This window comes from Paramisgurnus dabryanus, chromosome 11, assembly GCF_030506205.2.
Source record: "Paramisgurnus dabryanus chromosome 11, PD_genome_1.1, whole genome shotgun sequence".
Taxonomy (NCBI): domain Eukaryota; kingdom Metazoa; phylum Chordata; class Actinopteri; order Cypriniformes; family Cobitidae; genus Paramisgurnus; species Paramisgurnus dabryanus.
In genome coordinates this window covers 38,845,461-38,861,863 of record NC_133347.1, presented here as the reverse complement: position 1 = coordinate 38,861,863, position 16,403 = coordinate 38,845,461, and the positions used below count along the sequence as shown (strand labels likewise).

Sequence of the window (16,403 nt, the reverse complement as noted above, 5' to 3'; positions counted from 1 at the left end):
AAAAGAAAGACATTTAGTAATTCTCCTTAATTGTTTGGATTTATACTGACTAAAGTAAAGTATACTAAAGTCCATTAGCTACACAAGTACAGATACAGGAATATAGGCTATAATATATAATTGCATATTTGTATAATTGTAGTTTGTGTTGCTGTCAAAATACAATTATAAATGATAACAATAGCATATTTCTATTCTCACACATACTATAGTTGTGTGAGATTTTGTTGTTTTTTAACTAAAGAGGGCACCACTGTAGAAGTTTTGCCAGCAGCGGCCCTGCTCTGAAGTTTGACTTTTTGCACCATTACAATATTTATAGGCAACTAATCATCATATCTTCCTCTCTAGGGAACACATGTTAATGCTCAGTAGTACACATATGTGGTTCTTTAATGCAGTTGTTATCAAACCTTTTTTTTTTTGCTGCCTCCCTTGTGTACAGTTGATTCCTTCACGACCCCCAAAGAAAATGTATGACATAAACATTCTTAAACTTACAATTTGAATTAAACAAAACATATTAAATTATACAATGTATTGCTTTTGTTTAGTAGCCTTATTTTTTGAGGTTTAATTACACAGAATTTATAATAAAGTAATGTATTTCATAAAATATTATAAAACTGGGGCCCCTGGCACCATCTCGCGGCCCCCAGTTTGAGAACCACTGCTTTAATGTATTTGTTCGCATTGTATTGAAATGCGTTCATTTTTAATGGGCATGTACCGTATGTGGTTGAAATAGTCTAGTGCAGGGGTAGGCAACATGGAGTGCCGATGTCCTGCAGTGTTTAGCTCCAGGTCTAAACAAGCAGACCTGAACAAACTAATAAAGGTCTATAAATTCACCTGAAACTACAGGTAGCCAAGGTTTTATAAGGGTTGGAGCTAAAATCTGCAGGACATCGGCACTCCAGGACTGATGTTGCCTACCCCTGGCCCTAGTGCATCCCAAATTGTTTAACATTAACATTTTTAATATAACACTATAGTTATTATGGCCTTTAGAAACATGTTTTAGAGGAGATAGGGTAGTGCACAAAAGGCCCCTGTGGTGCGGCCTAGGCTTTTTTCCGTAATGAAATTTTTTCCTTACATTACTTTTACTTTTATACTTTAAGTAGTTTTGAAACCAGTACTTTTTCACTTTTACTTGAGTAAAAAGCTTGAGTTGATACTTCAACTTCTACAAAAGTCTTTTTTAACCCTAGTATCTATACTTCTACTTGAGTAATGAATATGAATACTTTTGACACCACTGCAAATCACAACGTTTTACGTCTTTTCTGACTTCTGGCGCGAACACACGGTGAAAAGCGCTATTTTTAGCCTTTCATTGATAAAACTAAAGCGTCTGATCTCCGTAGTTTCATTTTGAAAGCGTGTGAAAGTTGCGCGATCCTATTTCATCAATTGCGCTGAAAATTCAGAGAAAGCTCTAACATATACACGTAAAAAACACTGTGCAGTATGTTTACTTGCTAAACAAGCAGTGGACTCTGACATAATATTAGTTTGCGTCCATATAAACTCATAATTACTCCCGCTCGCGTTTGAATGACAGCAGAGAGACTCGCCAACTCGTCTCGACAGACCACCCACTCACAGTATTCGGGACAGAAGTGGTCGAAAGTGGACAAAAGAGACGGATTTAAATACCAGGTGTACAGTAAACGTGATGTTTCTCTCGTCCACTTGTGATCCGATCGATGAAAACACATCTTAATACCAAGTGTAAACAGACCCCAGTTTACGCACAACTATGACACAGCAGAGGCTGAACCATGTTGCAGTGTGTCACATACATAAGGACAAATTGGACCTTTTAAAGGGACACTTCACCCATTTGCATTAAGCTTTGTATAGTTAGAAACTCAGTCATTTTTTTGAATGGTCATGCATCATTCCCTCTGTTTCCCCTGAGACAGGAGAAATATGGAATTCAGTGTTGCACGTACCGGGGTTTCCCATCTGCCCCAGCGAAATCTCCGCCGGCGGTCTCTCAGATCCGGAGCCCATGCAGGTGGGTCGAGCTCGGTTACCCCGGGAGGAGAGGAATCGGCGGAGATCCCTGGGATTGTGTCTGTACTGCGGTGAGCCGGGTCATCAGTGTCAGCAATGCCCGGTAAAAGACCAAGCCCGGTAGTAAGACTGAGGCTACTATCGGGCGGGATCTCTGCCAGCAAGACCTCGACAACATCCACTCTCCTTCCGGTGAGGCTACGGTGGTCCACCAAGTCTCACACTGGTCACGCACTTCTGGATTCGGGGGCGGAGGGCAACTTCATCGACAGCTCACTGGCACGTAAGCTTCAGATACCGGTTATTCCTCTCACCCACCAGATTGCGCCCTTCGCCCTCAACGGACAACAACTTCCCACTATCAAGCACACCACCGCACCCATCACACTCATCACTTCTGGAAATCACACAGAGACAATTTCTTTTTTTATCACTGACACTGCTCTCTCCACCATTGTTCTCGGACATCCTTGGCTCCATTCCCATAACCCCACTGTTGACTGGAAACTGGGATCTGTTACCAGCTGGAGCGAGGAGTGTCATAAGTCCTGTCTTGTCTCTGCCTGTTTAACTGTTTCTGAGTCTGTGTTTCAGGGGGAAGCAGTGGATTTGTCTAACGTGCCCGCGGAGTACCACGACCTGAAGGCGGTGTTCAGTAAGTCTCGGGCTGATTCTCTTCCTCCGCATCGTCCCTATGACTGTGCGATAGAATTATTGCCAGGTACGTTTCCGCCTAAGGGCAAGTTATACTCTCTGTCAGTTCCTGAGATGGAGGCCATGGAGAAATATATTTCTGATTCTCTGGCAACGGGGTTCATTCGTCCTTCCTCTTCTCCAGCGGGGGCGGGGTTCTTTTTTGTGGTTAAGAAGGACGGGTCCTTGTGACCTTGTATTGACTACCGAGGGTTGAACAACATTACGGTAAAGAATACCTATCCTTTGCCGTTAATGTCTTCTGCCTTCGAGAGGTTGCAAGGAGCGTCCGTCTTCACTAAATTGGATTTACGTAATGCATATCATTTGGGCCGTATTAGGAAGGGGGATGAATGGAAGACTGCTTTTAACACCCCTCGTGGCCATTTTGAGTACTGCGTGATGCCTTTCGGACTCACAAACTCACCAGCGGTCTTCCAAGCACTCGTTAATGACGTGTTGCGAGACATGATCGATCAGTTTATATATGTTTACCTGGATGACATACTGATCTTTTCCTCGTCTCTCCAGGAGCATTTGCAACACGTACGACGAGTGCTTCTGCGGTTGCTAGAGAATGGGCTTTTTGTCAAGGCAGAAAAATGCGTTTTTCATGCACAGTCTCTTTCTTTTCTATGACACATCATTTCGACTGAGTGTGAGGATTTGGCAGGACAGATGAACCCAAATGCAGACGATGTCGGGGGAAAACAGAAAACACTTTATTAGAAAACACTAGAACCGCCAAAAGACTTAACTCCAGGCAGGCTCGGTGGGCACTTTTTTTCGGACGTTTCGATTTTACATTATCTTACCGGCCGGGTTCCAAAAACATCAAACCCGATGCTTTATCCCGTCTTTTTTAGCGTTCCGATCGCACTGCTACTCCCGAGCCCATTTTACCGGAGACCATCATTATAGCTCGCAGAGCTTTGCTCCAGGCAAGGTCGCGCACCAAGGCCAAGGCCGATCGCCACCGGTCAAAGCCTCCCCGTTACGTCGTCGGTCAAAGAGTGTGGCTTTCAACCCAGAATATTCCGATGCGTTCCGTTTCGAATAAGCTTGCTCCCAAATTTATTGGCCCGTTTTCTGTTACCAAAATCATCAATCTGAGTGCGTCTGAGCCTTCCACCGGCGTACAGGAGGGTTCACCCCGTTTTTCATGTTTCCAAAATTAAACCGGTGATTTCATCCCGTCTTAATCCGCCTGCCCCGGTTCCCCCCCGCCTCGTATCGTTAATGGGGAGACCACTTATTTGGTTAACTGTATTCTGGACTCCAGACAGAGGGGACGCGGATTTCAGTACTTGGTGGATTGGGAAGGTTACGGTCCGGAGGAGAGAAGGTGGGTTCCTGCTCGGGACATACTGGATCACCGCCTTATCGATGACTACAATCGACAGGTAAAGCAGGCTGGGAACGTCAAGGGGCGTTCCTAGGGGAGGGGGTACTGTCACGGTAGGAAATCCACTGTTTCCACCGTGTCATGTGTGTGTGTGTTTGTTTGTTCACTCACCCCAGCCATGTGCTCGTTAGAGCGATTCCCTTCACCTGTGTGTTGATTGTCTCGCTCCAGCTGTTCATCATTACATCACCTCCATAAATACTCACCTGACTTTCTGTTCCCTGCCAGATTCTCACTTTGTGTTCGGCTCTGTGTTGTTTGGTTGTCTCGTGTCGTTTGGATTACAGTTTCAGTTGGATGTGTATTGTCGTCGTCTTCGTGTGGATGTTCCCGTGTTCAGCCTGGATTTCACCACTGCTCACCACTCCACCAACGTCGCACTCAAACCCCAACTTCCACCGTAGTCTTCGCCACCATTGCAAACAACAACAACACTGGACTATTTACTTCCGCATTGACTCTCAATACTCTCTCTGTGTTTGTTATTAATAAACATTGTGTTATTTATCTCCTGCATTTGCTTCCACTCATTACGTGTCACTACAGTTGCAGCCTAATATGTTGTCACATACAGTACCTTAAATGTGATTTACAGATAGGCCTTCTTTTGTATTTACATGCTTTTGTTTAGATTTTGTTAGTGGATGGTGAGTTTTTGTGATGCCCACCAATATGTGAAATCTGTTCTGAATAAAGGTGCAAGCTGCACTTCAGTGTGCCACCCTGTATTGTGTAATGTATTGAGAGTTGAAGTGTTCATAATACATTTGCTGCATGTAGGTGCCAATACAGTGATGGAATTGATTAATCTTTAAGTTCTTGTTTCTTTTTTGATAAAATATTGAACACACAAAAAATGTGGAAACTGCCACTGCTGGCTAGTGCTTAAACACTTAATTTGTGTCATTATGGCATAAATAGTCAAGTGAACAGCTGCATTTACGTTAAGTAGTCTAAATCAGTAAAAGTATCACAATGTATTTATAATATAGGAACGGCAAATTAGCATGTTACCTTTTACACAAGAAAATGATTCAATAAATAAACAAATATGCCGCGAGTTTAACCCCCCCAATGGTAGACCCAAAGTTACGCCCTTGGTCACGACCACCCGTCAGCGATTGGCTATGGCAGATCCTGAGTGACTTTGGGCAGATCCTATAGTTTTAAAGTTCAACAGAGGATCCTCCTTAACAGAAGTAACGCTTTGCAATGGAGTGTGGCCAGACCTTATGTACAAATGAAATGAATGTACGAGAGTCTGGTTGGACCAGGCTAGTCATTCTGGGCTTTGTATCTGAATCTTTTATAACACACACCCATTAATACCAGGAAAATGCAACACCTTGTGTTTAGTACAAAAGAACAGATATACTAAACATTTAAAGACTCAAAAAGGCATTGTAATGACACGAACTGAGCGGAAGCAATTGCAGGTGAAAACACAATGTTTATTTATAAACACAGAGAGAGAAATGACACAAGCAGGAAATGTTCGGTGTTGTTGGCAATGGTGACGAGGACTACGGTGGTAGATGGTTATTGAGTGCAGCGTTGGTGGAGTGGTGAGGAGTGGTAAATCCAGACTGTGCACGGAACATCCACACGGAGACGACGACGACAATAAACAATCCACAATGCAACTCGTAATCCAAGACTGAGACGAAGAACCACACAACACGAGGACCAAACAGAAAGTGATCATCTGGCAGGGAAACAGAGAGTCATGTGAGTATTTATGGAGGAGATGTAATGATGAGCAGCTGGAGCGAGGCAATCAACACACAGGTGAGCGGCATCAGCCTAACGAGCACATGGCAGAGCTGTGAGTAACAAACACACACACAAACATGACACGGAGGAAACAGTGGATTTCCTACCGTGACAGGCATGACATTTTTCATTCGTTCCTGGATACTTTTCATGATAACAGGTTTAAGCACGACACTCTGACCTTCGACCAGCTCTGCGTTTCAGTTACAGTGAAGATTCAAGAGCACAAACAGCAGCATTTCTCATGCAGAGACAAACGGAAAACATTTCAGTTTTTAGGCTGGTATGCAACCTACCGGCTGATGACTTATTTAAAGTCATTCACTATTTGTCATTGTCAGTCACAGTCAGTTAATGTATTAACTGGCTGAACTTTTAAGCTTACAGTATTTCACAACATTTTCGCAAAGCCATAACATGGGTATTATGAATATGTACAGTTTATGTAAAAAGAGAAATTCCTCAAATTTCACAATGAAAAGTTAAACCTTGTATTTTCTGACTGGAGATTTTGTTACATGTGAAGGAACACACACATATTTGTAAGGGTTTAGTCAGCTATACTACAGAAAAAAATTAACATTATGGATTTGGTCATAGCCTTTTCAATTTCTGTTTAAAAATCAAGACATTTTTCAGATTTTTGGAACACTCACATATACTTTGATTGAAACATCATAAAAAATGTGTCTATCTTTACAAGTGAATGAAGCTTTTAAGTATTTTACTCAGTACTGAAAATTATTTTATCATTTCTTCCTATACACAAAATTAGATATTTACCCAAATATTCAAACCAGTCTTTTACATACGAAGGAAGAGTGAGGCTGTTAAAAAATCTTGAACAATCCAAATGAAAGTACTGTATCACTAAATTAGTGCATGTGAATTGTGTACTACTATAAGGCCCCTGAAGTCATTTGGTAACCTACTTATACGTGAGAAAATACTTTTGAATATTTAAATAAGACATATAAGGTTTAACATCAGTATATTTATTGTTCAAATTCAGTTAAATTATCGTCTGTTTATAAATGAATTCATGTTCTGGGTTATGTTGTGGCTTTTTAGAGTTTGACAACCACTGGCTACAAGTGGCTGTAATCATTATTATCTCTGGAAAATATCTCTTTTGTGGTTCACATGAGGCCAATCGTATAGATTTGGAAAATTTGATGTCTGCATTAACATCTGCAAGGTGTATTTTTTGATTGTTTTCTCATCTGCATTATGTCTCTGAGATGTTTCCTGTCAGATGTCGAAAATGTTTATGAAAATTAGAATGTATGTAAATTTAGATTTACAGCAGATGTTTTGCAGATCCTTAGCAAACATCCTACATATCATGTCATCTCTGGGACATTAAGGTATAGCAGGCTTAAATGATTACAGATTTTTTTTAATTTTCAGGTGAACTAAAGGCGTAGCCTGATAATGATGTCATATAATGTAAAGGGTAAGAAACTCCATATTTATTCCTGTAACGAGGAAATCAGGGTATGGAATGTTCCATTTCATTAGAGCTGATCTCAGTGCTCAGTATGGGCGTGAAGCAGCATTCATTAATCATTTTGATAAGGAGACATTTCCAGGGATGCCGAGCTAAGATATAAGCGCGACGACATCGTCCATTTAATAAAGCCTGATTGTTGCGGATATTTTTTTATAACAATATCCTAGTGCAATTGCGCTCACATGCGCGTTTTAAAGTGAACGCGGCGTATGAGCGCGTGATTTATTGTGTGCTGCTGGAGAACAAGGTGGTCTGTTCCTCACACTTCCAACATTATCTGTCTGCACAAGCGGAGACTGCAGTTTCAGGACCGCAGTTTCAGGACCGCAGTTTTAGGACCCTCGTTTTTTTTAACAGCGCCATCTAGCGAAACTGGTGGTGCAGGCAGATGCTACTCGAAAAAAGTGCCACAAATGCATATTTTCACCCAATTTAAACTACTTTTAAAGTTTTAGATGTTTTTAAAGGTTTATTACACCCAAATACTGCTTTCTTTATTTAAATTAAATCTGATTTTTAGGAATGTTAAGTAATTATTGGCTCTACGTTGCATTATTTAATAACTCATCAAGTAAAATAAACAAGGAATCGTGTACTTTAGCCTTTTTAGTCAATCACATATTCAAGAACAGAGGGAATACACAAGGATTTAAAATTGTTGTATTTATAAAATTATATATTGCAACAGTTGAATTTTAACACACACAAAAAAATAGTGTAACACTTTACAATAAGGTTCATTAGTTAACATTAGTTAATGTATTAACTAACATGAACAAACCATAAGCAAAACATTTGTTACAGTATTTATTAACCTTAATCTTTAATTAAGCTAAATAAAGCGTTTAATTGTTTTTTCATGTTAGTTCACAATTCATTAACCAACTATCAAGTATTACTAATTGTTGAAATTAACATTAACAAATATTAATAAATGCTGTATAAGTGCAGTTTATTATTAGTCCATGCAATTAATGTAGTTAACTAATGTTAACTAATTAACCTTATTGTAAAGTGTTACCCAAATTTGTTAATGATGTGAACAACATAAGAACTGCATGGACAACGTCTTCACTGACTCCTAAGTGAGAGAAAGATAAAGAAATGAATGAAACCAGGAACATTTAGTTGAACATGTTCAACAACTCTTTAATTTTTGATTTCAAACTTTAAAGATTTTAGTCACCACAGAGCACACACATTATATACGGTACAAAATTATATCAATCTTCATACCAAGTAATGTTCATATTAGTATTGCATAGTGTTCATTACAGGATCAAAGGTTCTTGAAACATTCATGTCAATAAAGCACATCTGAGCAGATAAAAAATAATAATAGAGAGAGATAGATAAATATAAATATTAAATATTTAAAGCACACATTGTGATGTATGCAGCAGCAACTGGATGCTCTCCCCTCTTTTTTTCAATTGTTTGTCTATGATTCGATTAAATTCCTCCACTTCACTGAAATAGTACATAAAGAACATAATCACTGATTAACAAAAATGCTGTTAAAAAGTGGTACACAGTACAGTACAGTACAGTACAGTAAACAGTACATGACACAATCTAACACATGGTATTTTAACAGTCAATTATTATGATGGCCTACTGTTATGTCTGACTATAAAAATGTCACATATCTCAATCAACATTAAAACCACATCTAAATGAAGAGACATATTCATAACATGTATTGTGTGGTAACGTCAAAAAGGCTGACTGTGATCATGTGACAGTTAAAACATATTTATATTATTTTAACTAAAAAAAAAAAAAAACGAGTAACTAACTAACAAGTTTTTACAACCAGCGTAATACAGTTTTCTTGTACTGTCACTAAGTCAACACAAGCTTTTATGCAACAGTTTAATTAAACGAATGTGCTAACAAGTTATTTACAGCATTATTCTATAAAAAGCACGTTGAATGACCTCTGTGTATGAAATGTGCTACACAAATAAACGTTCCTTGCCATATTACGTATGATGGATATGCAAGACTATTTAGCAAATCACAATCACTATGTTAATCGGCTATGTTAACTTTCCAATGAAATGCATCACGATTGTATTTAATGTTCAAATAAAAATTGATTCAAACTTGATACTCACACTCTGCTTGTCATCCATCTTTGTTGGTCCTCTAGTTCGCTAGGTGGCGTTGTCAATAAAAACCTAGGGTCCTATAACTGCGGTCCTATGACTGCGGTCCCGAAACTGCAGCCTCCGCTTGTGCAGGCAGATAAAATAAATACGACACTTGAGATTGACACTGCATTATCACCCATACAGTAGCAGGACTGCGACATGTGAGTTTCTCGTGAATTGCTTTAAGCTTGTTGGATATGATGGAGGGTGTTTGAGCTGTTATTCGAGATCGGTTATTTGCACCTGCAGGTGGTCATCATCACCGTTAAACGCGTTTATTCAGTCTTGTTATTTATAGCCGTCCCGTGCGAAAAACTTTAAACGATAATTTCAAGCAATATTGAATGACGAAAACACATCCAAAAATGACCAGCGTTGTTTATTTTTTATGTTTTTATATCGCTTTCGCCACCTTTTATTGGTAAGCATTTTAAAGGCCATTTACATGTTACGTGATATTTAGCTCATTATGTGAATATGTTGTATGATATTTTAGGAGGGGGATTTCAAACGAATGTAATAGTATGCTTTTTTAACTGTGAATGCAAAAACGAATGTAATTTTACATGCATGTTGGCCTATATTTGGATGATTGACAAAATATGTCAACAACCAAAATTTGACAGATGACAATAAACATTCAATTGATGATGTTAATGTAAACATTTTATCTGCGGTCTGGTTCGCTAAATGCATATTAATACTGATTTTAGTAAGATGTTTAATTGTGTCACAATAGAAACCGCTTTTTCACTGTCATCCAAAGTAGAATGACATCAACATAAATATAAATGACAAACATGAAATATTCTTGATTCTTTACTGTCATTGCCTTTACTTATAATATTGGAGTAGGTAGCCTAAGCATGATTTTTTCAAAAGTCATATTCTTAAAGTGACTTGCATAGTAAGTGTGGTGGGTCTTATAGACAGAGGGCCCTAATTGCAGATTTAATTTCTTACAGTCATACACAAAATGTTTATTTATAATAATTAACCTTTGGATAAAAAACAACTTGAGTTGGTGTTCACAGTTAAACTAATTATATCTGTATCCATGTATGGCCTACTGCAGATGTAATCTTTAACTGTGTGGATATTTTATAAGATTTTTACTAATTTACATGGTGTAAAGATACCACAGTAAAATGTTTGCTTTTATTGCATGTAGTAAGGAATTGAAATTGTTTAGGCTGTTGGTTACACTGTGTCCTAATCAGACACAATATAACTTTTAACTAAACAATATCATATAACTTTTAGTTTACAGTTTACAGTAACAAGTTACTTCTTGACAGTTAAAGCAAATGTTTGAACCAAGAGGCTTTGTTGACCTCTTGGTTCACTGTGAAAAAACCAAGATGTCCTCAGTTTTTTTTATTAAATTGCATAATGGCATTAATTTGAGAATGTTTTTTTTGCTGCAGGTGAGAGGAGATTAGATATACTGTGACTGATGCATGCTTTCCTGCAGGTCAGTCTAAACAGCACAGATATATGGTGATTTAAACCCAACGCTATGGAATCTAAAACTGAGTGCTGCCCCTCATCGATGCCCAACTCGCAGTGTGAACTTCAGGTGAATATCTATGAGACTATCAGTGAAGGAAATGTGAATCAATTGGAGAGTTCGGCCCTGATTCACGCTGGCAGCGACCCAAGCTCATACCCATCCAAACCTCTGCTGGGTACCCGGAACAGGTTCATCCGCAGGAGCCTTTGGTTTACGGATAACGATGAGCATCAGTTGGAGGACTGCAGTCTGGAATGTGATGAGCACAATAAGATGCTTAGCATTGACCTAAGGACCATAGTGGACCGGAGTCTGGGGGTCAAATCCAGCTTACAAGAAGGATCAAGCACTGAGAGCCAAAAAGATCAAAAAGACCCAGACAGCACCAGCGCAGATGAGGATAAAGAGAAAATCAACCAAAAAACTAACTTTGTGGATGGTGTTAAGACCACCATCAAAACAGCCAGTGAGGAAAATGAGGAGGAGGCTGAGATCAAGGCTGTCGCTACCTCTCCAGGTGGACGCTTTCTCAAGTTTGACATTGAGATTGGTCGTGGTTCCTTCAAAACGGTCTACAAGGGCCTGGACACAGACACGTGGGTGGAGGTGGCCTGGTGTGAACTTCAGGTGTGTATCCATATGTGCTTGCATGTTGTTTTGTCTGCTGTGGCTGACGATGGCAATATTTGGTGTATCATGGCTAATGAATTGAAACGGATAGACAGAACGACAGGTATATCGTTTAACCACATAAGCAATGCCAAAAGTTCTATTATTGCTTTTATAGTTGACATGTATCTGTTTTAATGTCATATTAATTAGTTAAACAATAGTGTCAAGTCAAATAATTACTTTTAAGTTACTTTAGCACTAACTTATAACATTTATTTTCAGATCTATCATCCAATGAACAGATCATTGCATATTTGCTATTTTAGCCATCAATATCAGCTAAATCTAGGCAACCTTTAGTACAGTGATGGTGTGAAGTAAATGCCAAATTCGAGCTTTTGGAGCTTCAAAAAATAGGCTATAAGAAGATCAGTAGCAACCTGAAACTGAATCATAGTAATATAATAATAATAATAATAATAATAACTTTATTTTATATAGCGCCTTTAAAAGCATTATCTCAAAGCGCTTCACATAAAAAGAGAAGAAATTAAAAGGAGCACATAACATGATAGGTATTAAAACTTAACATACAAAGGTAAAAGCCAAATAACAACAAACAAAGTTATCACCGAAAAGCTACTCTAAAAAAGTATGTTTTAAGGTGGGATTTAAAAATACCCAGGGATTCTGCATTCCTAATCTCTGAGGGCAAAGAATTCCACAATTTAGGAGCCACACAAGTAAAAGCCCGATCACCCATAGTTTTTAGGCGTGTTGTTTTGACAGTTAAAAGACCAGCTTCAGAAGAGCGTAGAGCACGTGTAGGAGTGTAAGGGATTAAAAGCTCACGCAGATATTGGGGAGCCAGATTGTTTAGGGCCTTATAGGTAAGCAAAAGGATTTTAAAATCAATACGAAAACTGACAGGGAGCCAGTGCAATTCCTCTAGGGTAGGTGTAATGTGCTCCCTTGTACTGGTCCCAGTCAGAATTCTAGCAGCAGAATTTTGTACCAACTGTAGTTTGTTTAGGGTAGCTTTAGGAACTCCAGCCAGCAAGGCATTACAGTAGTCCAAACGTGAAAAGACAAAAGTGTTGATTAACTTTTCAGCCACAGGGAAAGTCAGCATAGGACGCAGTTTGGCAATGTTTCTAAGATGGAAAAATGATGTTTTAACAGTATTACGAACATGAGCATCAAATGTTAAATTGGCATCAAAAATCACCCCCAAATTTTTTAATTTAGTTTGGAATTGCAAAGCAGAGCCATCCACACATAATGTTATGGACTCTGCTTTGCGCAACTGATGAGGTGAACCCAGGGGCGGACTGGCCATCTGGCAGACCGGGCAGTTTCCCGGTGGGCCGACGTACTTTTTGGGCCGATCCATCTCATACTATTTTTGTCTCAGCAGCCCAGTTAGCGTCTTTTTTTTCCTAGACAGACCGGCCCACTGACATTTAAGCAGCAGCCCATTGGTTATTTTTTTTAAACGACATTAAGCTGGCCCAATGACGGACCAGCCCAGTCATCGTCCTTTTTTTTACCCTAAATAGACCGGCCCACTCACATTTAAGCAGCAGCCAATTGGTTATTTTTTTTAATGACATAAAGCTGGCCCAATCACCGCTTTGGTCTCTGTGCAAGCGAGCGTGCAACGTCGGTCAGTTCACGTGTCAAAATAGAGAGAGAGAGATGGAGAAAAAACTCAAGGGAGGTGCAGAAAAACTGCGCGACAAAAAGAAACAGACTCTTCAGGCAGACGCTGGAAAATAACACAACTGTTTTCTTCAACTCGCGTCGCTGGTGATGATGATGATGATGATGATGGTGGCGCGTGGCACTGGCAGCACCAGCACGCAAAATGTCAGTGAGGAGAGGGAGAGAGAGACGAGGGAGAAGTGAGTTGCGGTAAGCAGAACTGCTTTCAAAACACAAGTTTAGATAGATACCCCTTGATAAAACCAAGTCAAAAACACACAATTATGGTGATAAAGCTGCAATAAAATAATTGCACTCTTTGCTCTGTGACTACAACCCAGACGAACTGGGGACTTCAATACTATTACGTCCGTTGCATTCTCTTCTCCTATTTTCTTACCATTTTCGCGTCGGTTTAGGGTTAGATTTACATAATGACATCCCTACCCAAACGTAACTCTAACCCCAACGCCAGGTGACAACTGTTTCTAACCCCAACGCCAGGTGACAACTGTTTAATTTCGCGTACACTGTTTAATTTCGCGTACACTGTTTAATTTTGCGTAATCTAACCCTAAACCGACGCGAAAATGGTAAGAAAATAGGAGAAGAGAATGCAACGGACGTAATAGAATTTCAAGTCCCCAGTTCGTCAAAAAATGATGCGAAAGGTATACCCTCCGCGTCACATATTGACGAATGGTCAAGTGTCGTCAAATATTGACGACATGGGGTGAGACTGTGTTAGTGACTACGAGAGTGTATCTGATTCGTAGATTTTTCGTTGATTGTCTGTTTCAAAACGTGTCATTTCTCTTCAAGCAAAATCAAACAATCCAGGACATCTGCTTACAGACAAAATATATGTTTATTGTATATAACAACACAATTGACAGATAATGTTAAAAAGCTCTATTACTGTAATCACACAAGTTTAGTTCAGTGAATGTAGTAGTGAATACTTTCCTGTAAGTACTGCAAGTAATAATCAGGTTTTAATATTACTGTAAGCAGCACTTGTATTTTGTTAAAAGTCAGCAATTCAATGGCAAATTTTGCCAATTGCACCATCTCTGGTGTCCTGTTCTTCATCATAGGGTACTCTTCATCTGCCTCTCAGACTGTTAACAATCCACACAATTGGTAAAGAATACCATTAGAAAAAAGCGTGTACAATTTTGAGTTGTTGTGTTTGCTTGATGACAACTGAGTTGTAGTTGTGTTCATCTTTAGCAGCCTGCCTGTGTTTAGCATTTATAAAACAAGTTCATTGCAGTGTAAAATGTGTGTTTTACTCAGAAGTTTGTTTAGAGTTTAGCCAAAAGAGTGCATGACGAATGTGTTTAGGCCGCTATGAATTTGGTTCAGAGATTGGGGTTTAGTGTTTTAGCAATTCAGAAAAACTGTAATGAACATATAATATGACAGTTAATCAGATAGGAATATTTTTGTTGTGTTCATTATTTATTATAGGCTGCAGTGTGTAGTGAATAGTGTTTTTAGGACCTAACAAAAATGTTTACAAATGTTTGAAGGAAGAAGCTTGTTTAAGGATTCATGTGGATTATACAGTTTTACTGCATTAATAAATAACACGTTCTAGAAGTGTTTGTTGTGTCAACTCTCACTCTTTTCTACCTGCTATTAATTGGGCTTAGTGCTTTTATGGAATTGGAGTTGCTATTGCTTAAAGGCGTGCAAAGATGGTTGGTATTTGTAAATATATGTAGTGTGGGCCGGTTTGGGCCAAAATGCCAGGGCCTAATTTTTGTCCCAGTCCAGCCCTGGGTGAACCAACAAGCATCACTTCTGTCTTGTCACTATTCAGACACAAAAAATTGTCAGACATCCATTTCTTAATATCAATAAGACATTGAGAAAGAAAAGACACAGTCATAGTGGTATCAGGTTTTGAATGTATATAAATCTGAGTATCATCGGCATAAAAGTGATAGTTAAGACCAAGTGACTTTAAAAGCTGGCCTAGTGGGAAAATGTAAATATTAAAAAGCAATGGGCCCAAGACTGATCCTTGAGGAACACCCGATTGCACCATACCAACCTCAGACTTGCAGTCACCCATCACAACAAACTGCTTTCGATCAGAAAGGTAGGACTTAAACCAGTTCAATGCCGAATCACAAATGCCAAATATAGTCTCTAACCGTGTGATTAAAATAGAATGATCTAAAGTGTCAAAAGCGGCACTAAGATCAAGAAGAATCAGAATAGATAAACAGCCAGAATCAGAAGCCATCAACAAGTCATTAGTAACCTTAACTAACGCTGTTTCCATACTGTGGAGTTTACGGAATCCAGACTGAAGTGGCTCAAAAAGATTGTTAGTGGAAAGATGAGAAAGCAGTTGGGAAGCCACTGTTTGTTCTAGAATTTTGGCTAGGAATGGCAGATTAGAAATTGGACGAAAATTATTAGGATTATCAAAGTTCATGTTGTTAGTTTTAGGTACTGGGGTGACAGCAGCAATTTTAAGTGCTACTGGCACAACACCAGTACACAGTGAGCCATTGATGATTGTCAAAACAACAGGAGAGAGGGAGTCAAAACATGATTTAAAAAGACAAGATGGTATTGGATCAACTCTGGAAGTCGAGGCTTTTAGTTTTGAAACCACATTGCATAGCGATTGGGAGTCATAAACAGCAAAATTAGATAAAGAGGTACCAGAGAATGCAGACATATTTAAGGAGGAGGTAGCAGAAGAATGTGTGTTGACAATATGACTACGTATATTATCAATTTTTGTGCTAAAAAACTCCAAAAACATATTACATAGGTGAGTAGAGGCAGGCACAGTGGAATGGCTGTGATTTTTAAGCAACTTATTAATTGAACAAAACAGTTGTTTAGGGTTACTCTGATTATTGACAATTATCTGGGAGAAGTAAACAGATCTAGCTGACATCATTTCAGTCTTATAATCGAGTAAGCTGTCTTCCAAGCCTGGTGATGAACAGTTAAACCAGATATACGCCATCTCCGCTCCAT

General features: G+C 39.1%; 1 protein-coding gene and 1 long non-coding RNA gene across 2 annotated transcripts in view; one reads left to right on the top strand and one right to left on the bottom strand.

Annotated features, from left to right (window-relative positions):
* Window positions 1-8,528: 8,528 nt before the first annotated feature.
* Window positions 8,529-9,655, bottom strand: LOC135753310 (uncharacterized). Its single transcript, XR_010533588.1, has 2 exons — window positions 9,530-9,655; window positions 8,529-8,879 (listed from the first exon to the last, which is right to left on the bottom strand). It is a non-coding gene; the product is annotated as an uncharacterized lncRNA (long non-coding RNA).
* A 92-nt stretch (window positions 9,656-9,747) lies between these two features.
* LOC135753309 (serine/threonine-protein kinase WNK1) overlaps window positions 9,748-16,403 on the top strand; it is a 105,696-nt gene continuing 99,040 nt past the window's right edge. Inside the window, exons 1-2 of the mRNA XM_073816148.1 lie at window positions 9,748-9,986; window positions 10,993-11,705. Of these exons, the coding sequence (XP_073672249.1) occupies window positions 11,085-11,705 (621 nt within the window). The 5' untranslated portion in view covers window positions 9,748-9,986; window positions 10,993-11,084. The remainder of the gene's footprint in view (window positions 9,987-10,992; window positions 11,706-16,403) is intronic.